A 25,972-nucleotide genomic window follows, 5' to 3' on the forward strand; every position below is an offset into this window, starting at 1 on the left:
AACATAAGGAGGTATCCAATAGCACTAGTCAACCTTTTTATGTATGGGACGGGGGACTGAACAGATTTCAGTAGATTTTTTCGGTAGAAAAAAAGATTCGAGATGATTACGTTGTATGCTTTCCTAAAATGACTAATTGTTAAGTTGAATTAAAAGAACTAAATTTTAACTTCTAAATCTGCCAGCAGAAGGCGCTAAACTTATTGAATCGGATGGAGGACTGAACGGTTACTGGCTAAATTTACCATAATAATACACGCAGCCGCTAATGCGCATTAGCGAAACACGAATTAAGATAAAACGCAAACAATTTTTGTGTTCCTAATTCGCATTAAAACGTTTTAATAATGTGGATGATATCACTGTAATACCTTGGATTTGGTTGTGATGTGATTCGTAGTGTTTTCTCAAAATTCAAAGAATTATATTCTACTATTAGAAATATTCTTACTTAATATCTAATTAATAAACCATTAATCAATACATTATTTACATTGGCAATGAAAAAAAACTGATAAGCGTTACCGTTAAAACCTCCTCTTTAAACCGTTGGGTCTGCCAGTGTTTTTGCTCTAATTTCCATTAATGTCACCTATAAACCGAGTAATTGTTACGTATTTTTAATCATTACATTAAGGTGTTAAAAATAAGAGAACTATACTATACAAGTTAAACGAATTTATTCTATTAGACAATAGCGTTTATTTAAAAAAAAATAACATAAGGACAAAGAAGGTCTGAATAACATGATATTTTAATTTAATTTTTTGCAGCTAAATCATGCGTCAGACAAAAATATTACATAAAACAAAAAAGCTTTAAAATTTAATCAGTTAATATTTGGAAAGTCAACTAAATTATTTATACAGGGTGTAAGAAAATTACAACCACTTATTTATGAATAACCTATTTTTTTTTAATTTCTAGGCATTAATCCAAAATGGCGCCAAAACCCATTTGAATTTTAAATCTTTGGCACCCTCTAGTGACCAAACAAAGCAACTTTGGTATGGACTGTTTTTAGCCAAGGATTTATATATTTTGAAGACCCTGTATACTATTGATATATTTTAAAAAAACTAGACTTCCAATCCATTTTTTTTTAAATATAATTTTATGCTTATTTAGCATAATTTAACCGATCCGTCTCTCCTTAACAATTCCATGCAAACAAAAACACCCTTTTAAGAAAATCCCTTTTTTATAAAATATGGCGTAACGTATTCTGCACACAAGTTCAGCACACAAAAATATCCCTTAAACGTAGGAGCATTTCGTTAAAAAAATATACCAAAATTGATGCAAGCAATGACCTAAAGTCAAGCATCCGATCGATTTTAAACTTTAAAGATGCGATTTCCCTTTTTTTATTTTACGAGCAGGAGGGTTAAGATAAATTGACATCCCTTATGGATATTTGTTAGACATCTTACGTGTTCTTAAACCGAGAAAAAAAAAGCGTGTGCTCATAGAGAAATTACCTGTCTGGCAACCGCTTTCGTAGATATAAAATAGAAATCATTTTTGTTGCTGTTAAGGTAAAAGGCAATTTATTTTGTTTTCCACATATTTTCTGCCAAGAAAACGTATATTTTCCGGACATATTCCTACAGTGAGCCGCGTGGCGGTCGTCGCCATCTTGAGCGTGTTATATTTGTGACATCTTGTAGCTATTCATTTCTCAGCGGGTTATGTTTATATCTTATATCTGTCAAGTAAAAAACAAGTTATACCGCGTCCTGAAGACTCGCATTTTTATAGAAACTCTTTAATATAACAGAGTGTTTATTAACGTAAGTAGATAGGAACCTTCAAAGGGAAAAGGGAGTGTTTTTCTTTTATAAAAAGGGAGCAATGGTTTTATCTTATTAAAATATTTAGATAACCAAACACCCGCATGTGGACAATTAAACGCTTATGGGCATTCAATTATTAATATTATCAAGCAACTGGACAATCAAACTATACAAAAACAATAACGCAAAATTTGAAAAAAAACATTAATATCAGCTGGAATTATACAGAAAATATATAATAGAGACTAATTATACCACAAATATGCACAAATATATAAAAAAACTAGATAACAGTGAAAGTGTTCGAAAAAGCTTTAAAAAATCGACTAATTAGCTTATTTATAAATACAATTTTTTGTCACAACATAAAGAAAGACATAAAAAATTATACACTGGTTAGACACAAATCTTATTTTCTATTAATACAGAAAATAAAGTGTATGGTAACGACCTCGCAACAAATATTGAAATTACTACTAATTCTGAATATAGAAATAAATGATAATCAAATATTTTTAACTAACTAATTTGACTAGGAATAGGAATAGACTCGTGTAAAGCAAAGCGGAAACTTTATTATTATTTATACTTGTTTAATTAATGGTTTATACTTGTTTAATCAACAGAAACGGTGTACTATGGAGTCGTGTAGTTGATTTTATTATCACAAGGAAAAACGGGTTATTGTCGCAAAATACAATTTGTTTCTTTTTCCAGGCATTTCAAGGCATTTTTTCCTTCTTCCATGCTGTTTAAGTAATATAAAATTTTTCTCAAGCATTTGAAGTAATTATTTAATTCTTCCAGGTATTTCAAAGTATTTTTTATTTCTTCCAGGCAGTTTATGTAACATTGATTTTTTTCCAGGCATTCAATTTTCTTATGCATTTCAAATGCCTGAAAGAAAAAAAACAGTATTGCATCAAATGCCTATAATCAGTAAAACTGATGCAATTTTCGTGTTTCTTTCATGTCTTATCCTACCAAGGAATAAAAAAGAGATAAAAGAAACAATGATAACTTAATAAAATCCTTCGATGTAGTACATAAAAAAGTCCCTAAAATCATCTGTATATTTTTTATATATTATGGTACAGATGAACTTTTTGGATTTGGATTGGACTAAAACGAAATATCTGGAATATATAAAAAAAAATACTTTCAAAGTCCAAGAACGTAAGAATTAGTCTATTAACACTAGACGGAGGACTGAACGGATTTCATTAGATTTTGACCATGCGCAGATTTTGACCATGCGCAGAGTTCTACGTTAGGGTTGGTACAGTAATTAACTAGAAATAGAAACTTTATTACACAGATTTGAATTATAAAAAGAGACATATTAAGAGGTTTGTAGGTTAGGATTTTATTATATTTATAGAATCAAGGTGATAAGCTCCAATTATTTTGAGGTAAATTTTGGACATGAATTTTGAATTGATGAACAATACACAAAAAAAATCTAAAATTCTTTCAAATGCCTGGAAGTGACTTCAAGTGCCTGGACTAAAAGGAAATATGACTCCAAATATCTGGAATATATATAAATCACATTAAAAGTCCCAGAACATATGAAAGATTATAATTACCCTAGTGAAATTTTTTATATATCGGATGGAGAACTGAACGGATTTTAGATTTTGAGTATGCGCAGACTGAGTTCTTCGTAAGGGTTGCTACAGTAATTAACTATAGCTGTATTATACAGATTCAAAGAACAGAAAGAGACCCATCGAGAGGATAGGGCTAGATTTGTAGCTCAAGATTTTATTATATTCCTAGAATCAAGGTGTTGAGCACATTAACTTAAAATATAGAATTTCTTCAATTGTCTAGAATATATTAGGAACGCCTTTAAAGTCCAAGAAAACAAGAAAGATTTGAACAACACCCAAGTAAGTTAGAAAGAGTTTAAGTGCCTGGAAGAAATTCAAAATGACTATAAGAGCCTGGACTAAAAAGAAATATAACTCCAAATATCCGAAATTTAAAGTAAATGACTTTAAAAGTTTAAGAACATGAAAGGATTTTAATAAAACTATAGTCAAACTTTTTATGTATCGCACGTAGGGAGGATTAGACGGCTTTCATTAGATTTTGACTATGCGCACACCGATTTATAAAAAAAAGTCAAGGGGTAGGGGAGGGGGTGAGAATTATCTTTATTTATCTTTTTTATGTTGTATGCTTTTCTAAAGTAACTGAATAATGTTCATTGAATTAAAAGAACTTAAACTAGAATTCAACATATCGAAACTAAATCTGCCAGCAGAAGGCGTTAAAATTATTGGGTCGGATGAAGGACTGAATGGTTACAGCTACATTATATAACATATACAACAAATGACACAACCTACACTTAACTATCATGCAAGATTTTTTGCTCAAAATCTGTTCTCCCAAGGATGTCTAAAAAAAAAGGTCAATGTTGATCAGAAATATTTAATAAAGTACCACCGGAATAAAAATAATTGGTAAAAATTTAAAAGATTAAAAATATCCAAATTAAATTAAAACAAAATACAAGTAAATGAGAAAAAATTAAAAAAAAATTATTATGGTATAGAGGATGGGTAAAAATAATATATTTGTAAAATTTTTTTACTTCATTTCTTATTTTTTAGAAAATAATATTAGATTCTTTTTCTATTTATCATTATAACCTAGCACTTAATATATTTGATTAAAGAAAGCTAGGAAATTGACCTATTTGAGGTTGAAAAACATATTTTTTTTCTTCCAGGCAACTGAGTAACCAAATATCTAAGTGCCTAGAAAACAAAAACAATTTTCCATATTCAAGGACGGAAAAATCAAAGTTTTCCTAGTCAAGACACTCAAGTAACCTTCTATCTTCAATTACAGGCAAGTTCTTAACTTTGTGAATCTTGGCCTTATGTTACTCTAGTGAAATAATTAGGTACATTTGATTTTAGAAAACAAACTTTATATTAATTAATACTTATAGACAATCATTTATCATTATACATTACGGATACTTCGTAGTGTGCTAAGTTACTGTTTTTTAATTAATAATTTTTGATCTAAATGAAATGAATATTATAAATTTAAAAAATCATTAGATAGTTATACTGAGTAGAACCCCCAGTATAAAACTACTGTACGTCCGAACAGAATACGGATATAACACTTATCAAACAACCGTAGAGGAAGAATTCGTAAATGGCACGCTTGATTTGTTCCTGCGAACTTTTCAGTGCACTTTCGAAAATATTTCCGGGAAATTTTATGCAAACCTCCTTCCGGAGTTTGCCGTCGTAAGTTCATGTTCGCGCGTCAAGAAAATCCAGTAGATAACGATAAAAATAAATCTATCATCTGATGCTTATTCGACCGTTATTTTCTCTCTCGACCCCTTCAAGTTTTCAAATTTTACGTTATGTGGAGAAAATTAATTCGCCCTTTTGTGTGCAGCTACACGCGTTAATATGGGAGAAGGTTAAGCCTAAGCTTTTAACAACTTCAGTTTTTCTGCGAACATGATACTTTAGAACATATTGTCTATTCCAGATATTTAACTGCAACATTAATAGTAGATTTTAATGTAAGTGATTCATGTGTTTAATGTAATAATAATAATAGTTTTTCTATTTGTCCCCAAAATAAATACAATTTAAACATATCTATTTATCTAGCATACTTACTCATGGAAGTAAAAAATAACATATTAAATGAAATTATTAATAAATTGCAGCTTAAACAGGAATTCTGATTCATATATACAATATATCAAGAGTACAAAATGACCAAATAAGAAAAATAAAATAACCATTTGTTTTACTTCTACTTAAAATAATGCCGTTCATCTAAGCATAGCCATTTTGACCTATCTATTAACGGCATTATGTGTACATATTTCTTTATATTATAAGAACATTTTAAGCATGCATTTTGAATTTTTTTGTAGGCTATTTTTTTCACTTTGATGAGTATATTTACATAGCTAATAAGAAATAATAATAATGAGTCTTAAATGTGCAGTCTTACATTTATTCTAAAATAATCTTTGTTCACATAAAGAATTTCTTATATAGTGTTCAACTTTTTGCTCTATTCCATAAATTTGCAATAGGTTTTTAAGTCTTTCTATATAAAAAGAATATCTACGCAAGTCACATATAGTAGTAAAATCACCTAGTATAACTGTTTCTGCAATTAAAATAGTCTTCAAAGATTTCCTCCAGTTTGGAAATAGTTCATAATAGTTGAAATAAGAAAGTTTTTAATGAAAAAAACTAGGGGTTCCTAAAAATTAATCTACCGGATTATCTTGACAGTTGAAACATTCATAAAACAAACTAAGGGTTTGTAAAAAAATTACTAGCGGGTCATCATAAATTGGACCATGAAAAAAACTAGGGGATCCTAAAAATAAAACTACCGGATTATCTTGGCAATTGAAATAATCATGAAACGAACTAGGGGTTTCTAAAAAAAATACTATGGGGTCGTATATTATTGTTTATTTATTTCCATATATTTGTACTGATGTAAATAGAGTTCAGCAATTCCTATCTTCCACATTTTGACTATGAGCACTAAATGTCAAGTTGTTTTTGTATAAAAATAATGCACCACTTATTTGTGTTACTTATTTTATTCGGTATTACGTAACTTATAGTAATATAATATAATGTAATATCACTAATATCCAATAAAATAAGTACCTCATTATGAATTCAAGAATACAGATTCCACTTATTTGTATTAAATTCGAGTTACATCTTACTAAATTGTAACCCTGAACATAAATCTTAGCATCTTTGACATCTATTTTACACTTGCTTTACTGAATATAACAATTTTGGTACTACTGTTTAACATTTCATCTTTATTCTGAAAGGAGTGAAAAATGAACATTTCTATGATAGTAATTATTTCCTGATTTCCATATGAATGGTTTAACTTTGACATTTATTGGACAAAAGTAGCTATTCATTTCATACTGCTCAAACTATGGAATCACAACAATTTCGAAAGATGTTTTATATGGGTCTCTAGACACTTTTGTTACAAGAAATTATTCCTTTCAATATGATCTTTAATAAGGTCAGTGTCTGAAACAATTCCAAATTCTTTTTTTAATAATTACTAGAAGACAGCCATAAACCATCTAAAGCTATTTTCACTGGATCAGAAAGAGGTTGCTCAAATACCAGCAGCTTGGACTTAGCAGAAATTAAAACTAATTTGTAAGTTAGACGCAGATCAGATATAGTAAAAGATTCAGACTTATAACTTGCATAGACTCGTCTGTATCAATTCAATTGATAAACTTGGTGTAAGCGACAAATACAAAGGAGCTGATTATGAGAATCACACGTATATAAAGAAGGTAGGGTCCTTTTTTACCTTATGAAGTTCCCTGTGATAAATTCAAATGTTCAGAACAAGCTCAATTTACTCTCATTCTTTGATCCAAGGTATCAAATGTACGACTAAAGTCTAGCAGCACCAATACCGTCGTTCTTTGATCAATATATAAAAATATCGTCGGAAACTTGAATGAGATTGTGTTGTTAGTAGCAATTGCCTATTTACTAAGATTTATTAAGTTGAACGCAAATTAGTTTCTCAAGAATTTTGGGTATTATTCGAAGAGAATAGGAATTATATCAGCTTGCTTCCAAGCCTCTGCAAAATTAGCAAACATAATACAATAATTTATTATAAATATAATTCGTGGAGTAATAGAAGAAGTCAAGATCGTTCTTATATCTATAGAATCTGAACCCGTAGAATTGAAAAATAATTATTTTTTACCCGATTCTCACATACTTGTATATATTTAGGCTGACTTTCAACATCTAAATAAACATTATTTAAATATTGATACAAGTTATTCATTTCAGAGGTAGAAGTTATTGTAACGATATTGTAAATACCGAGAAACCAGCTGATCCTCCGTCATTCGGCAATGACACAAGTGGCACACTGCACGACGTCTCGAAGGTCAGCGAGTCTTCCGGAATTAAGGTCAGCCGGGTATATAAGGAGCCGCGTCGCCACTCAGTTCCATCAGAGGCATTAATATAGGCGCGAGATTTAAATCAGACAAAAATAGCTGTAGCTATAAATACGGTAAAAATAAATATTTCTAGTAGTCGTGAGTGATCATATTTTTTTCATTTCTTACTGCTGATATTACCAAATTTCAAAGTTATTTATACTCCTTAAATTCTGTATCAGTCTTTCGTTTTTTTGTATTTGGAAAAAACCTTCTGCTCTAATTTCATCATAAGCTTAATATTAGAGGTAATCCAAGGACCCGGTGCTTTGGTAAATCTAGACTCTGTTACTGGAGCAAGAATATAAAAAAATTTAATAATATTTAAATTTAAAAATGCGGCATTTCGTTTGAGTCATCTAAGCTATAAATGAAATCCCATCGAACAGAATGTAAGAAACCCGAGTAATCGCGGTAAGTTCGAAATAAAACCGGCACACCTGACTTTGCTAAATGCAGGATTGAACACAAACAAGTGAAGTGTATTTGCTATTTTTAAATTATTGTTAAATCAATAGTAGAATTTCAGTTTAAAGAAATTCTGGCAGAAAAATAAATGAATAAATCAGTATATTACATCTCAACGTAAACAAAACTCAATCTTTGATAATATTTAAATTTAGACGAAAATAATTGAATAAGGAAAACCTCAGATCGATCATTTAACAGAACAACGCTAAATACTTAAGCCGCCATCTCGTGCAACACGGCTTAAATCTCAAGCCCATTTAATTTTTATGCTCATGCGGCGAAAATCATCCCTTGAGGAGACTGGAATAATAAAGTGGTGATTTCATTTGAGCATGACCAAAAATAAACAAACTCCATTTTTAACTTGCATGTATAATGATAATTAAAAAACAACTCAATACAAAAGATAAATTATTTTCCCCAGATAAAAAAGTCTTTGCAGACGATTTATTAGCTTAAAAAGGTCCAAAAGTTTTAGGCCTAATAAAAACAAAAACGTAGCCAATATATTATCAGACCCCCTTCAGTAAAATATATGAAATATTCAGGGAACCTTTACCTAACCCTTCGCTAGGATCAAGCAATTAAAGGACATATATAATACAACAATAAACAGAGGTGTAAACTTACATTCTACGTCGACGACTACCCTTTTGCTGACAGACGGTGGCACCCCATTCGTGGCGATGCAGAGGTAAACACCCATCTCTGTTCTACTTATGCGGGTTAAATTCAGATGTTCTCCCTCATAAACGGCCACTGAAACAATATTATACGATATTAAGGGTTTTTTACTACCCGACTCGGTAGCAGCTGGAATGGATTTAATTGATCTAGCTTGTTTATTTTTGTACTGTATCGATGTTATTTTTTTTTTGTTAATTATTGGGTTTCCTCGACAGAAAAGTCGTAATTAAAAAATATTCGTATCGAATAATTCAGACACTAATAATGAGTGAAATGATCTCTCTGAGTTATCTGAGTAATCATAAAACAAGATTGGTATTTATTTTATAAAAAAGAACACCATTATTTATAGATAATTATAATATGAATAGTTATTATAAAATGAAAGTTTTCATTTTGGAGAACCTTCAGAGGAGTTACGTTTAATCTTTTTAAGAGTTTTCTGTCGGAAAGAACCCAATGCGTATCCATTAACAATATTAATAGTGAAGAGATACTAATTGATATAGGGTACTATTTTGGGCCCCATTTTGTTTACTTGTATATGAATAATTTATTCCGTATTTGTTCTACAGGCGATTTTTTATGTTTTTGCTGATGACACATGCATAATTTATATCGGAGATACCTGGGACGATCTCAAGGCTATGGCGGAGTTAGATTTAGCGTCAATAGTAATAGCGAGTAACGTATTTCGTCGGTTTAATAATCAAGTATTAACAATAAATTTTGATAAAACATATTTTATGCCTTTCGGATGCTTCATCATCAGGATTTATTGCCACTTAGTATTCGAATAAAAAATGTAGATTTTAAGGTAAAAAGGGCGGATAAAATCAAATAATTAGGTATATTTTTAAATCTTAAATGGCATAATCACATTCAATATGTAACTAATAAAATAAGATGTGTTGTTATTAAATTTAAAGAACTAAAAAAGTATTTTGATGAAAAATCAAATTAAGTTATAAATTACAATACAATAATACCTCAAAACTTCATAATTATAACAATAACTAATAAGTATAATAATAAACAATATTTTGCCCAATAATTAAAGCTAAATAAATACTTATATACCTACTTATTTTTTCTTTTGAGGAGAGTGATCGAGCCTAAATTGATAATCAATTTGTGTGCATCGATTCACTCTCTGTTTACGAAATGACGTGCATGGCAAGATGGACAAAGTTAGCCAGACGACAGAGGTGCTAACAGTAAAATGAAAAAGTGGACATTAAATAATGTAATATTAAAAAGAACAAAAATATAAAACATGTTGAGATTCAAATTAAAAAAAAATTGTTGTTTTGTTTTGCAGAGTGGATAATGGTGTTTTAGTCTTGGAATCACCTTTTATAGCCAGCTTTTTAATAGAAAATGGCAGCATATTATATACTTTAGGCAGAAAACATGTAATAAATCTACAGCAAAATGAATTAATAAACTTGGGTGTGCAAAGATTTTCTTATGTGACACGAGGGAAAAACTGTTATTTATTTTAGGAAAGAACAACAAATAAGATAATATATACAATTTTCTATTCAACAATCCCGAGATACGGAATATTGATTCAATTAATGAATTGTATAATATAAGCATAAATTTTCTGTTAAATATATCTCTAAGCTGAATAAATTTGTAAAATAATTTTTTTAATTTTAGAGGTCAAAAAGACAGCATGTTCATTCCATTTTAAATTTTCATCTATAATTATACCCAAATATTTTATTTTATTGACTTTATTAATTTTAACACAGTTACAGTTTTTGGTTTTACTACAAGTTAACGCATGGAGTATTAAATATTCATCTTTCGGTTGATCTGCATTTGTGGGGGAAAAAGCAATAAAATTTTTAGTTGAGTTTACTTAAGTCTAGCCAAGGGTAAATTCTGTCCAACCCCAACTCTGCCCGATCATATACTTCATTCTAATTGTTAGCTGAAAATAACAGAGCTGTGTCATCAGCATATGATACCACATTGCAATTTTTTAATATGTTATCAATTTCATTTATATAAGCTAGAAAAAGTATAGGACTTAATACCGTACTCTGGGGCACCCCCGTAATAATGGTCGCATATTCGCTATAAATTGTTTTTTACCAGTTAAATAATTTTTTATTAGAAGCAATGCCCTCCATTTTATACCAGCTTTTTCTAACCTCTCAAAAAGAATATTGCGCGCTACCATGTTAAACGCCTTTGATAAATCTAAGAAGATTGCTAGAGTCTTTTTATTATTAGCATTGTGGGAATAAACATTTTTAATCTTTTGAAATCCAAATTATTACATAATTTTTTTTTTTTTTTTAATTCGACAAATCGTTGTTCAAGGCACTTTTCAAACAATTTTGAAAAATTATTTTTCACTGAAATAGGTCTGTAGTTGGTAAGTTAAATATTTATTATCATTATATGCAGCACTCATTCAACCACATTTGAACTATGGTATTTTAGTTTGAGGGGGAGCACTAAAGATTCACTTACACCCATTGGAAATTATTGAAAAATGGATTTAAAAAATTGTTTTAGGTAGAAACTTGGATCTCAGACAACTTTTTTTTAAAGCATTGTGATAAGGCAACATAAAAAGAAAGATACTTTTTCAAATATTTCACATACTCATAAAATGACTAAAAGCTTACACTGGATCACTGCCCAAAGTTAAAACAACACTTGCTCAACGCAGCTACTGGTATATTAGCCCAAAAATTCATTAGTGTAAAAGGGTTTAAAAGCTTAAAGAATGGATTTAAAAAAATACAAGAATAAAAATTGAAAATATTATTGATTTTATATAGGAACTTTTATGAAAGGAAAAAAGGAAAAGAAGAGTATTTTTAATGAATGAGGTGGAAAAAAATTAAGGATAATTGTTACATGATTGTTAAAGTTGAATTCCACATACGAAAAGACTTATATTTATATGACTTTATTTATTTTTTTACTTATCTTTTTTTATTTTGGAAGACAGTTTAAAAAACCAAATCTCTTGTTCAGCTGCCTTTCCTTTAGTTTTTGTTTCCCCTTTTATTTCCCTGTTATTCCATGATTTGTTTTTTTATGGTTAGTTAAGGAATATGGAAAAGTTTTAGCTGCTTAGATATTAGACATTTTTATGTAATCTCAGAAGAAAATTATTTTTAAGGTATAAAGGTTTTCTTTTTTATTTTCTTTTCTCTGTTATTATTATCATTATTACTATTGTTATTTTTTACACTAACAAGGTTTTCCTTTTATGGGTAATATTTGTTTTACTGAGTGGTAATTGTGAAATTTGATATAAATAAACTTATTATTATTATTATACGTAATTGGATAAACTGCAATAGAAAAACACAATTTTAGAATGATACCAAAGATAATAAAGAGCTGAGGCTGGGATATGTCCGAAAAACCGGCCAAAAGTCGACATTTTGGCCCTTAAGACCTATATCCTGGACGCAGTTTAAAAATAAGCAAAGAATTATTATAAAATGAGTGTTTTCATACGTAATTGGATAAACTGCAATAGAAAAACACAATATTAGAATGATACCGAGGATATTTAACAACTGAGATAGGGAAATGTTCGAAAAAACCGGTCAAAAACTCGAGATTTGGCTCTCCTCAGACCTATATCGTGGATGCAGTTTAAAAATAAGTGAAGAATTATTATTAAATGAGTGTTTTCATACGTAATTGGATAAACTGCAATAGAAAAATACAATTTTAAAATGATACCGAGGATATTTAAGAACTGGGACAGGGATATGTCCAAAAAATCGTTCAAAAAGTCAAGATTTTGACCCTTAAGACCTATATCCTTGGCGCAGTTTAAAAATAAGTGAAGAAATATTATAAAATGAGTGTTTTCATACGTAATTGGATAAACTGCAATAGAAAAATACAATTTTAGAAAGATACCAAGAATATTTAAGAACTGAGGCAGGGATATCTCCGAAAAACCGGCCAAAAACTCGAGATTTTCGCCCTTAAGACCTATATCCTGGGCGCACTTTAAAAATAAGTGATGAATTATTATTAAATGAGTGTTTTTATACGTAATTGGATAAACTGCAATAGAAAAACACAATATTAGAATGATAACGAGGATATTTAACAACTCAGACAGGGAAATGTTCGAAAAACCGGTCAAAAACTAGAGATTTGGCTCTCCTAAGACCTATATCCTGGATGCAGTTTAAAAATAAGCGAAGAATATTTATAAAATGAGTGTTTTCATACGTAATTGGATAAATTCTAATATAAAAATACAATTTTAAAATGATACCGAGGATATTAAAAAACTGAATCAGGGATATGCTGGAATAAGGATATGCAGCAAAAACAGGCGAAAAAGTTGAGATTTTGGCATTCCTAAGACCTATATCCTGGAAGCAGTTTAAAAGTAAGCAAAGAATTATTATAAATCTTACATGATTTTAGACTTGCTTACTAGAATAATGTTTTCTCTCTTGTAACACATTCTGCTTTCCTATAATCGGGCTGCTATATTGTAGCGTTTTATTTTTCTACTCCTTATGTTCACTAACGCTCCATTGATATTTCATTAATTTCAATAAGTAATTACATTAATAATTTCAGTCAACTTCTTTTATTCATATTTCTTTAAATTCACACTGTCAATGACACATTACTACTGTAACGCATCACTCTCCTGGTTTAATTATCCATGCTTTCTGTTAACGGTCCGTCACTTTTCTGATTGGTCTTAATTAATGTTTTCTCTGATTGCCTGATATTGACAGCTCAGGCGAGAGGTGGGGTCGTTACTGATTTAGTCGGTACTGCGTCCATTTTTCGACGACTTGTTCCCGTGTTGCAGGTAAGAGCGCACGCTTTCTTTCCGAAGTTTGTGAAGCAGGAAGTGGCCAATATGGTTTGTAATTTATAGTCGTTAATCTTGTTCCTTTAGGGAACCGTTTAATTCATAATTCTGGTGCAGGATGCCCAAGATTTTGATGGATAGAGAATTCCATTTTTTATGGACAGTTGTTTTATGGTTTTACTTTTCCGTTTTCCTCTTTATTATTCTTCAATTGTTGATGGCTGCAGGCTTTTGATTTCCTCAGGAAATTGCTGAAAGCGGTGGAGCTGGAGCCAGAGTTAAAGGTAGTATTAGAGATTCTCAGTCCGGATAGCTGAGCTACAAATGGCATACATTCACAGCCTCAGTTTAGGCTAGCCGTTCATTTCTTGGAGGAATATACAGGCGTTACAAATATTTAGTCAATGTCATAATTTAATACGTCAATTTCTTATAAATAATATTAGTTATTTTTTGTTAAGTATTTTTTAGTACCCTTTTTGGTAATTAGGTAGATATAACACGGTTAAGGCTGATATGCCTTAGGTAAAAAGGTTCATGAACTCTCCCCTGCGTAATACAAATATATACTAAAAACTTTAATAATTGCAATTTATTTTTCAAGTGCTGAAATCTACCTAGTAGCGAAATCATAAATCTGAATGTTACTTTGTCAAACTTATTTTAATCATATCAACATTATTCATATTTTAATTCAAAATAAATTATTAACATTTAACAGATTAGAATATGAGGTGTATACATATCTTTCATGTAAATATAATTTGGTTGTATTATTAAGAAATTTTTTTTTGCCTCTTTAAATCTACATTATCCAGGGTCAATTAATTGTTAATTGAAACCTATATACCAAATCTTTTTCTTAGTTTTTATTCGTTTATAAAAAAAAAACTAAGTGGCACCCTCTTATTTAATAGTTATAATCAAGTTTATATTCTTTAATAACCAGTCATAACAATCCCAAGCCTCCAATAATTCTAAGCTACCATCTGCAAACTCTTGGCAAAATAGTAACACTGTAAAGTTAACGCCACAATATCTGTAATATGTTAGAGAGCTTCGTTTATTAATAAATATATATCTGCTGAAAATCTGATTTTTAGAAACTATTTAAGCACCAATAAAGGAACTAACATAAAAATGCATAAAAGCAACGTTAAATTTAAAAAACAAACATATATGATTAAAAAATTAAGTTTCAAGTAATGGTTGAAGTACGAGCTTGCCAAATATTCGCTGAGTATTTGCTCGCGGTAATTTAACAAAAATAAAAATCACGTTATAAAAAGTGAGTGCGACTTTTATTTTAGAAATATAAAAGCGTACCCGCTTGCTATCTTTGTGCCCCAACAGGTAAAACTTGGCGCCGCAAAAAATAAATAAAAAGCGGAAAATGACTTAGAGAACGTTTTATTATTTATAAAAATACGCGGGAACTACTGGAACCTTTTTTAAAATTCACGGTCTTGTTTGCCGTAACTAATTTAAAGGTATATTTAAAATTAATAGAAAGAATTAACGAACTAGTAAATGTTTTTTTTCTTCTGGGGTTAAAGTAGACAGGTCGACGAATAGCAGAGAAAAGAAACCAAAAAATTGCGAATTTCGGTGAACAATTCGGTATTTGAAACTGACAACACTGGTTGGGTATGTGAGTTTAGCCACTATTCACGTTTGAAAAAATGGCCAGTGTTGTCCGGTTTATCTATAATATACAATGATAACATGTAAATATAAATTTTAAAAATTATTACAATGTTTTCAGTTTTTCCTAGTTCAGAGTTTTCTTTATTATTCGAAATTGGCAACACTGGAGGATTGTTCAAATTTAGGCGTTATTCAGGACTGTCAGTTGTCATTAAGTTATTAGCGCATAGTCACGCTCTTATTTGGAGTAACTAATTTAAATTTAATAAAGATAATTAACAAACTAGTAAATGTTTTTTTAATTAAATTCCATGAGATTAATATGGTACTTCTCGCATTTCCCGTTTAAACACTCTATAAACAAAAACTCAATTTAAATAATTATAAAATAACAAAGAGGTGATAATTAATGACAAACTGCTAAAAGTGTAACCAACACCAACAAATTAATCAATTAATAAGTATAAAATAGCAGCAATTTCCTAAAATTAATTTCGTCAAATGACGAGTAACTGATAAATAGTCAAATATTAATTATATCATTATTGGGTCGAATAATTTCACGTGATCCTTTTACTGAAATTTCCAATTAAAATAATAATAATTAAAATGGCGAAAGAACGCGTTAATGTTGAATTTCAGTTTGCTATATGCCCTACTTAACAATTGAATTTCTCTATTTAATAATAAAACTTTTTTAAAAACATCATAATAAAATGCAACTTTTGCACTTAGTGTATCTAATAAAAATTTAAAAATACAAAACGAATGATGATTTTTTTAAAAGTGCAAGAGGCAGCGAAACTAAATCTGAACTTTTTCCGATTTTGTTGAAAGCAGCTTCAACAAAGTCTTAACTTTGTAGTCATATTGCTTTACTTTAAATCATTAAAAATCCCAGAGAGAAATGTTAAATTATTAAAGTGGTTGCGAGTATTTATTTTCAGTTTAATGAACAGAAAAATCCACGGTAAAGTCTAGTTTTTTAGGCAAAAAGTACACTTGAAAAATATTTCTTTTTTAAAACAAACAAACATACGTATATCAAATTAAAAGCATTTAAAGAGATATTGTGACTTACTCGTCTGTTTTATAATAAAGACCCTTTCAACTTTTAAGTGGCAGTAAATAAAAAAATTATTAGGGCAAAACTCTTTGTAAGGGACTCGAAAAATTATGCAAATCATTGAAGAAGTGTATTAGTCCTTTTAACTTGGAAGTTACGAATCCCCAAAAAAAAACCTCCCTGGGAACAATTTGAACTTACGACATTAAAACGCAAAGAACTTTAAAAGTTTTTTTTTTTACTTTTTCTTTGGAATCCTTTGAGGTCATTAAAAATGAGTGTAAAAACCATATTAATTAATTATCCATGCAAGTCACCGAAGAAGTTTACGTCGGGAAAACTTCTGAGAACATTATTAATAGGGACGTTTTTGTTGGGCTATTTTAAAATGGGTGGTCAAATTTATGATTTTTTTTATATATTAATTAGATTTATGGCTCAGTTCTTCAAAGCGTTATTAATTTTAATTAATTTTGAGTGCGTGTATTCTTTTGCAGAACTTATTTAGGCAAATACATTTTTTTTTGATGTTTCAAAATTTAATCATTTATTTAGCCACGCATTTTTGACAAGCAACTGCCTATATGCAAGACAAGACACTAATATAAATACCAATGATGCATTGCAGAAATGTAGTGAACCTCCTTATTCTTCTCAAAGAGACTAAGAGAAATATTAATATATTTCTCAAGGGTTTTAGCCTTGTCGAATCTTCCAGTAATAATATCCAAATATAAACGAAGTTCATAACCAAAGATTTATATAGCTTGTAACAAGAAGAGAAGTACACATTGTCGTTTTTAAGCTCTCCTCATAGATCCCTAACTGAAAAATTATAAGTTTACAGGCATCTAAGCTTACAGTTCCTTTTTAATGCCAAATTGACTGTACTATTTCCTTTGATCTAAGCGGCATAGTCCGGACTCTTGGGAATTTTTATATGCTATTTATTTCAAAGTATAATGTCTAAGAAAATAATTGGAATATATGGTAAAAGAGATGTTATGCAGAAAGATTTGGACTATCATGTTGTTCAAAAGAAAACTCGATTAAAAATTATAAATTAATTAAGTATAAATAGCTTTTATAGCCCGGACTTAATAAGGATCATGCAATTTTTTTCTTTAAATACAGTAAGTCAAAATACAATTTTATGAGCATTCGGGTATTAACGGAATGCTGTGAAAATAAAGAAATTTTTTTTTTATTTTTAGTCATAAAACAATGCAGTGGAGCCAAATGTCATTAAATGCGGCAGAATTGGTTCACCTCAGAACCAGATATTCTCAGAATATTTAATGACATGTTCATAACCTTGGATCATTTTCAATTCTTCGAATCTTTTTCAATTCTTTCAACTTTGACTATCTGTAATATAAAAAAAAAATCCAGGCAATTGAGGCCATTTTCAAGTTCTTCATCAATTGCCTGGAAAGGGCCAAAATATTTTTTTTTAACTTTCAGTATTTGAAGAATCTTTTTCAATTCTTCAACTCTTTTAACTTTTACTATTTCGATAAAGTATAAGAAATTCTTATTACACGCAGATTAAGTAATTTTCAAGTTCTTCATCAAGCCTTGAAAGCCTTGAATAGCCTTGAAAGAGCTAAAAAAATTCATTTGAAGCTTTCAGTACTTGAAGAATCTTTTTCAATTCTTAAACTCTTTCAACTTTGATTGTCTCGATCATGTAAAAAAAAACTTTTTCCAGGCAGTTGAAGTCATTTTCAAGCTCTTCCTCAATTGCCTTAAAGGAGTCAGAATATTTTTTTGGAACTTTCAGTACTTGAAGAATCTTTTTCAACTCTTTCAACATTGACTGTCTGTAATATAAAAAATAAATTCCAGGCAATTGAGGTCATTTTCAAGTTCTTCATCAACTGCCTTGAAAGAGCCAAAAAAATTCTTTTGAAGCTTTTAGTACTTGAAGAATCTTTTTCAATTCTTAAACTTTTTCAACTTTGATTGTCTCAATCATGTAAAAAAAATCTTTTTTCAGGCAGTTGAAGTCATTTTCAAGCTCTTCCTCAACTGCCTTAAAGGAGTCAGAATATTTTTATGAACCTTTCAGTATTTGAAGAATCTTTTTCAATTCCACTCTTTTAACTTTTACTGTTTCGATGATGTATAAAAAATTCTTATTCCAGGCAGTTTAAGTCATTTTCAAGTTCCTTATCAACTGCCTTGAAACAGCCAAAATATTCTTTTGAAATTTTCAGTACTTGAAGAATCTTTTTCAACTTTTTTAACATTGACTGTCTGTAACATAAAAAAAAATTTAGGCAATTGAGGTCATTTTCAAGTTCTTCATCAACTGCCTTGAAAGAGCCAAAAAAATTCTTTTGAAGCTTTCAGTACTTGAAGAATCTTTTTTAATTCTTAAACTCTTTCAACTTTGATTGTCTTGATCATGTAAAAAAAATCTTTTTCCAGGCAGTTGAAGTCATTTTCAAGCTCTTCTTCAACTGCCTTAAAGGAGTCAGAATATGTTTATGAAACTTTCAGTATTTGAAGAATCTTTTTCAATTCTTTAAGTCTTTTAACTTTTACTGTTTCGATGATGTATAAAAAATTCTTATTCCAGGCAGTTTAAGTCATTTTCAAGTTCCTTATCAACTGCCTTGAAAGAGCCAAAATATTCTTTTAAAACTTTCAGTACTTGAAGAATCTTTTTCAGTTCTTAAACTTTTTCAACTTTAATTGTATCGATTATGTAAAAAAAAATCTTATTCCAGGCAGTTTAAGTCATTTTCAAGTTCCTTATCAACTGCCTTGAAAGAGCCAAAATATTCTTTTAAAACTTTCAGTACTTGAAACATCTTTTTCAATTCTTAAACCTTTTCAACTTTGATTGTCTCAATCATGTAAAAAAAATCTTTTTCCAGTCAGTTGAAGTCATTTTCAAGCTCTTCCTTAATTGCCTTAAAAGAGTCAGAATATTCTTTTGAAACTTTCACTACTTGAAGAATCTTTTTCAATTCTCTCAACTTTGACTGTCTGTAATATAAAAAAAAATTCCAGGCAATTGAGGCCATTTTCAAGTTCTTCATTAATTGCCTGGAAAGAGCCAAAATATTCTTTTCAAAATTTCAGTATTTAAAGAATCTTTTTCAACTCTTCAACTCTTTTAACTTTTACTGTTTCGATAATGTATAAGAAATTCTTATTACACGCAGTTTAAATAATTTTCAAGTTCTTCATCAACTGCCTTGAAAGAGCCAAAATATTCTTTTGAAACTTTCAATACTTCAAGAATCTTTTTCAATTCTTCAACTCTTTTAACTTTTACTGTTTCGAGGATGTATAAAAAATTCTTATTCCAGGCAGTTTAAGTCATTTTCAAGTTCCTTATCAACTGCATTGAAAGAGCCAAATATTCTTTTAAAACTTTCAGTACTTGAAGAATCTTTTTCAACTCTTTCATCAATGATTGTCTGTAATATAAAAAATAAATTCCAGACAATTGAGGTCATTTTCAAGTTTTTCATCAATTGCCTGGAAAGGGCCAAAATATTCTTTTGAAACTTTCAGTATTTGAAGAATCTTTTTCAATTCTTCAACTCTTTTAACTTTAACTGTTTCGATGATGTATAAAAAATTCTTTTTCCAGGCAGTTTAAGTCATTTTCAAGTTCCTTGTCAACTGCTATGAAGGAGCCAAAATATTTTTTTAAAACTTTAAGTACTTGAAGAATCTTTTTCAACTCTTTTAACTTTGACTGTGTGTAATATAAAAAAAAAACAGGCAATTGAGGTCATTTTCAAGTTCTTCATCAATTGCCTGGAAAGGGCCGAAATATTCTTTTGAAACTTTCAGTATTTGAAGAATCTTTTTCAATTCTTTAACTCTTTTAACTTTTACTGTTTCGATGATGTAAAAAGTCTTTTTATAGGCAGTTGAAGTCATTATTGAAAATTTCAGGTTTAATTGCCTAAAAGTGCCTGGAAGTAATTTTAAATTTCTTTAGTTACCTGGGAATATAACTGTCATTTTCATGCTATTCTGTCAAGGTTATATACAATACAAAAAAACAATTTACAGTATGTTAGACCACAATTTAGCTTCTGTTTTCTAAATCTATCAATTCTAGCTTACAATACTTATTCTAGGATTCTTAGTAATTTTAAATGTCTGGAATAATCATTCGAATATTATTGATTTGGAGGAAGTCAAAGACTTCGCACGAAGTCCAGATTTTAACTTAATATTAGAAATTAATTGTTTATAAAAATACAATAATCAAAAGAAAAATTCAAATGGCTCATTTTATAGTCATCGAAATAAGTAATTATTTTTTAAGATTCGGCGATTTTTCAGTAAAAGAATTTTAAAATGTATTTAAACAAATGGAGGTAATGTTGAACATTTACTAGCAAATATTGATTTTTTCAAAATGTAACTTTTGTATTTTGCCATTCATTAAAAGTGTAATAAAGCAACTTAAATAGTTCATTGCAAAGCAACTTAATTGATCGTCTTAACCTTTTTTTTATAAGATACTGTGATGGATGAGCAAAATAAAAAAAAAGATACGGAATTTAAAAAAAAAATAAAATGTTGCCGTTGTTACCCTAAGATAATTTAAAAAAAAAAATAAATTTGCCATATAAAAAAACACATTTTAAATTTTGGTTAAAAATAATAAATAAATGCTAAATATTTTGCCAAAATTAAGAAAAAAATTATTACCCTGATTCTCGACTATCTATGACTAGGATAACTGAACTTAAAATTAGTCTACTGTTAAATTATTTATCATTATTTATGAGGCAAATTAAATTTACATACATTAAAAGGCAAATCTCCTGAGTAATATTTTCAATTTTATATATAAAGTAATTGTATTTTTTTTGCATGTTTTGTTAACCAAACAATTTTGCCAAGTAAAAAATAAAAATATAATAATGTTTTTTTTTCTACTTACTAGCACACCAAGACATTAGGAAAATATCAATGAAATAAAACGGTGATATAGAAATGAAATGGAAAAGTTCAATATTGGTTCTTATATTCCCATCTCAGTCTCATGTATCCTAAATCAGTCGGAAATATCTGAAATATAGCAGCAGGAAAAAGAAACGTTAATATTGAGCGCTATATACTTTCTTCATAAATTATTATAATCTTTTTTATTGGGTAAACCTTTAAGGTTAAAGCATGCCTCCAAAAAAAAAATGAAACATCATAATTTTATAAAAATTTTTACATTACCAATAAATTCTGTATTTTCTGGAACTTATTCTGCACTTTCTTATAAATGCTTTAGTCAAACATTAAACGAATTATAATTATATGATCATTCAATAATCAATCGTGCCTTGTGGCATTCCTTGATCTATCAAAAGCTTGTAATACAGTTTCCCATATTATATTATTAGAAGTATTACAAAAATATCGTATCGGGAGGAATGTGTTAACATTTTGAAAAATCTAACTTTCTAATTAAATTCAGTACACAAAGATAAATAACCCTATTAGTGATCCGAATATTGTTAAAGTAGGAATGCCATAGGGCACAGTGCCGGGGCTCTATTTAATGTCTACATAAATGCTGTAATCAATTATATTTAAGGTAAAATATTATCATATGCCGATGATACAGCAGTAATATTTGTGAGAAACATTTAGGAAGGGGCCAAAGCAAAATTTCAAGAAGGTCTAAATTTAATTAAATACTTCCTTTAAATTCTTCGTAAACAGAATTTCTTAAACAACATTAGTAACTCCATTGAACCAGTAAAATCTGTTAAACATCTGGAAGTACGTATTGAGCAAAACTTAAAATGACAAACTTATGTTTACATATCTTATAAAAAGGATCAAGGCATTTATACATAAATTAAACATATTGAGAGATTTTCTAAATAAAAAAAATATTTTAACGGTTTATAGAGCTTTATTTGAATCTCTGTTAAAATGCGGGTTAATATTATGGGATGCTGCGTAAAAAGCTCATTTAAAATACCTTAAAAAATATAATTAAATTAAATTATACCATTCTGAAATCTGTAATTTAAAAACCCTTATAATAAAAATCAACTCCCTAAAATACCTCAATTAAATCGGGAACTAAGTCAAAAATTAGCTATTTATTGGCTCCTAAATACTATATTTTATTCTTGTTTCTTTTATAAATTATATAAGCAATCTACATAATGACGACTCCTATTCAAAACGCAAATTATTGTAATGAATTAGTATAATATTATATATTTTTAATTACATATTTATCAAATGCTTCTCTATACGTACTATTTGTATATTGAATATATTGTATTTCTCCTGTATTGTTATTAGTTTTAGAAGTAAGTATTGTTTACTAGAGATTTATTTATTTATTTATAACTGTCAACACAGCTCTCTGCTATACATTATATTTTTCTTTTGTACCTATTTTCAATAAATAAAATAAAAAAACCTCAAATGTATATTAAACACCGAGTGGTGTATATATTGCCAGTTTCACCTAAACAAAAGGGGTGAAATTTTATCATATATATCAACGCATTTGAGTGACATCGTTTTGAGTGTTAGAAATTTAATAAGGTCGAGATCCAGCACCCTAGAACATAATGTTCCTGCTTTATTATGGCTCTTGTCTCTTTAATAATGCCCATTTTCGGAATTTGTCTAATAAAGCAGTAAATAAGCTAAAAATTTCCCGAATAATTTCGCCCTAGTTGTGTATTAAAAGCGATAAAATAACGCGTTTTAGGTGATATTAACTAGCGAAATATAAAGGATTTTGCAAGCATATTGCGACTTTTTTTTCCAAGATTTGCATTGCAAATTCGACGCCGCTAAGCGCTTTGGCAAGTTATATAGTAGTTAGAATGCTAGCAAATTATCTTGTCGATATTTAAATTTTAAATTAGAATTTTATAATGTTCAACCCAGATTTTCGACAAAACTTTTATTAAATTCATAATTGAACTCACCCTTTTTCTTTCGGTCAACAGAGATTTCTTGACTATCACCCCTTCTCCACATGATTTTAGGGGTTGGAAACCCTTCGGCTTTACATGTCAAACTGACGTTTTGATTTTCACGTACTGCCACGCTAGAGGGCGTACTAAGACTGTCTATGATGTTTGGTGGTACTGTATAGAAATATAAATTCATTAGCCCTAACTATACAGGGTGTTCGAAAAATAGAGAAATAAGAGAAATAAGAGAAAAAGTTTCTACAAACATGGGTCCGTAAATGTACAGTTTTCAAGATACAGGGTGATAAATTTTTTTTTATATTATTTTTTTATTAATATTAAAAAAAAATTTACTCGATTCTTTGGAAATTTGGCAGTATTACTTGTTGTATTAAGAGGCTAATTTAGCCTTAATTAGATTGAAATTATAAGGTCCAGTGGCGTCGCGAGGGACATTTTAGCAAATATGATTGGCAAAAACATGTACATCATTGCCTTTTTTTCAACTTTAATATTTGTTGTTTGATTACGCATTTAAAAATGCAACTTTTTGGCATCTTGTATTTTTTTCATTTTTCCACTGGACATGATTGGTTTATTAATTTTTGGTAAAAAAATCACAGGTGCCTTGGAAAATAAAAAACCATTTCTACATGGAGGACAAGTGTCAGTTCTCCTAGAAAAATAATTAATATTAAAAAAAAAATTTATCACCCTGTATCTTAAAAACTATGCATTTCCGCAACCATGTTTATAGAAACTTTTTCTTATATTTTTTTACAAGGAATCACCTATTGAAATATCTCCGTTTATTTTTCGAACACCCTGTATAATTAATCAAACTTGCTCCTTACCAACAACTTGTAAATACCCCACTTGACTAATCATGGGATTGGTATTAACTTGACACATATAATATCCTCTGTCTTCCTTGTGTACGTTATTGACGTGCAGTAGCCAGGTTTTTGCGTTATCATGTGACACACTGAATCTGGGTATACGACTGATCACGTGCCTGTGAATAGTCAATATCATTTGCCGATCTATATGGATCCACGCCACCTGTAACAAAACGTGCCTCGTACATTATAAAGTTATGCCAGCATTCGTTATTTTGACAATAAAACCGACGTATTATAATAGTTACAAAGTGTGTATGTTCATATTAGAATTAGCGTAGCAATTTATGCGGTCATAATGATAAAGTACATAGTTCAATGGTTGACATGAACTCATTAGAAGCCACTGATTGGAGCATAGATTTTGCTTTAGTCTCCTAAACTGGCTATTTTATTATCCATTGATGCATGATTTAGGACAACGGAACGGCGACGTATATGCCTTTGGCTTTACCATTATATTAAATCCGCAGTACTATCAGAGCGAACCGGGTGCAGGTTATTAGGTGATGGGATTATTTTTGTCATAATGAAACGTTATTCTGAATAAATGTAGCGTCTGGTCATTCTACCGTTCATTTTCGAATAGCGTTAAATTGTTTATTTTCGCCTTTAAATGTTGTGGTTAATGTTATTATAACTATTGAATTGCTTAACCTGTCTCAGATACAGCAGATGACGTGAACAGATTAATGTAATATTTACGGAGAACTCGGAGTTATCTACTTTTAATAGTATCATTATATTTTATAATTCTTATGACACATTTGTTTAAAATTTATTAATTACTGGCAATCTATAAATTTACAAATGTGCTTTCCTAAATTTACTAAGATGCGAAGTAGTTGAGCGCAATAACATTTTAAAACTAAGTATGCATAACTTAAATGGATACGATACTACAGTACCTACAAAAATCATTAGATGTTGCTAGTTAATAAAATTAATTTTCATTCTTTGCCCTATTGAAAAATTTTAATAAAAATTTGTCTGGTAAAAAATATCCGTCAACTGACCTATTTGATAATAAATTTAGTGATTGCTCCTATGAATTATGATAACCTATGACTCCTAGAAGTTATAACTTATGATAACTTATGAATAAAATTAGCCAAAGTAATTACAGCAGCAAGATATCACAGTGTTAATTCCCTTTCTTCGCCTAAAATAAACTTTTCATTTACTGAAAGATCTCTTCTTAAATTTAGAAAAAACACTATTTCAGAATTAATTAATAAATTAGGTATTGAATCCTGGTAACAAGTCTTGAGAAATTGCTTTCTTAAATTGTAATTCTACATCTGCTTTTCTTTTTTCTTCTTTGCCCCCTTACGTTTTTATGTTCATCGTTTTTCTCCTTTATATAAATGTAATTAGATTATATTAGTCTGAAATCTATTATGCATAATTTAAATGAATGCGATACTAGAGTACTTATAAAAATGATTAAATGTTACCAGTTATAATAATTAATTTTTGCCTTATTGAAAAATTTTAATAAAATTATTGTATTTTGTAATTTTCGTGATATATTTATTCACTTTAATTTCTTGTTAAATTTTCAAATATAGAGGTCTTTATAAATAGTTTTGTGGGTCGATTTGATTCGAAATTCTGG

At 29.2% G+C, this 25,972-nt stretch overlaps 1 protein-coding gene and 1 long non-coding RNA gene across 3 annotated transcripts in view; one reads left to right on the forward strand and one right to left on the reverse strand.

The window, feature by feature from the left end:
* Window positions 1–7,931, forward strand: part of LOC126748873 (uncharacterized) — a 91,970-nt gene extending 84,039 nt beyond the window's left edge. Inside the window, exon 2 of the long non-coding RNA XR_007664826.1 lies at window positions 7,670–7,931. This is a non-coding gene — a long non-coding RNA (uncharacterized LOC126748873). The remainder of the gene's footprint in view (window positions 1–7,669) is intronic.
* The window catches only part of LOC126748871 (lachesin), a 195,132-nt gene that overhangs the window by 43,275 nt on the left and 125,885 nt on the right, over window positions 1–25,972 (reverse strand). For both annotated transcript variants that reach the window (XM_050458390.1, XM_050458392.1), the window contains exons 3-5: window positions 24,310–24,517; window positions 23,468–23,629; window positions 8,926–9,054 (exon numbers count right to left, since the gene is read on the reverse strand). In XM_050458390.1, coding sequence (XP_050314347.1) covers window positions 8,926–9,054; window positions 23,468–23,629; window positions 24,310–24,517 — 499 coding nt within the window. The remainder of the gene's footprint in view (window positions 1–8,925; window positions 9,055–23,467; window positions 23,630–24,309; window positions 24,518–25,972) is intronic.

The sequence above is a fragment of the Anthonomus grandis genome, chromosome 22 (genome assembly GCF_022605725.1).
Source record: "Anthonomus grandis grandis chromosome 22, icAntGran1.3, whole genome shotgun sequence".
NCBI classification, from domain to species: Eukaryota; Metazoa; Arthropoda; class Insecta; order Coleoptera; family Curculionidae; genus Anthonomus; species Anthonomus grandis.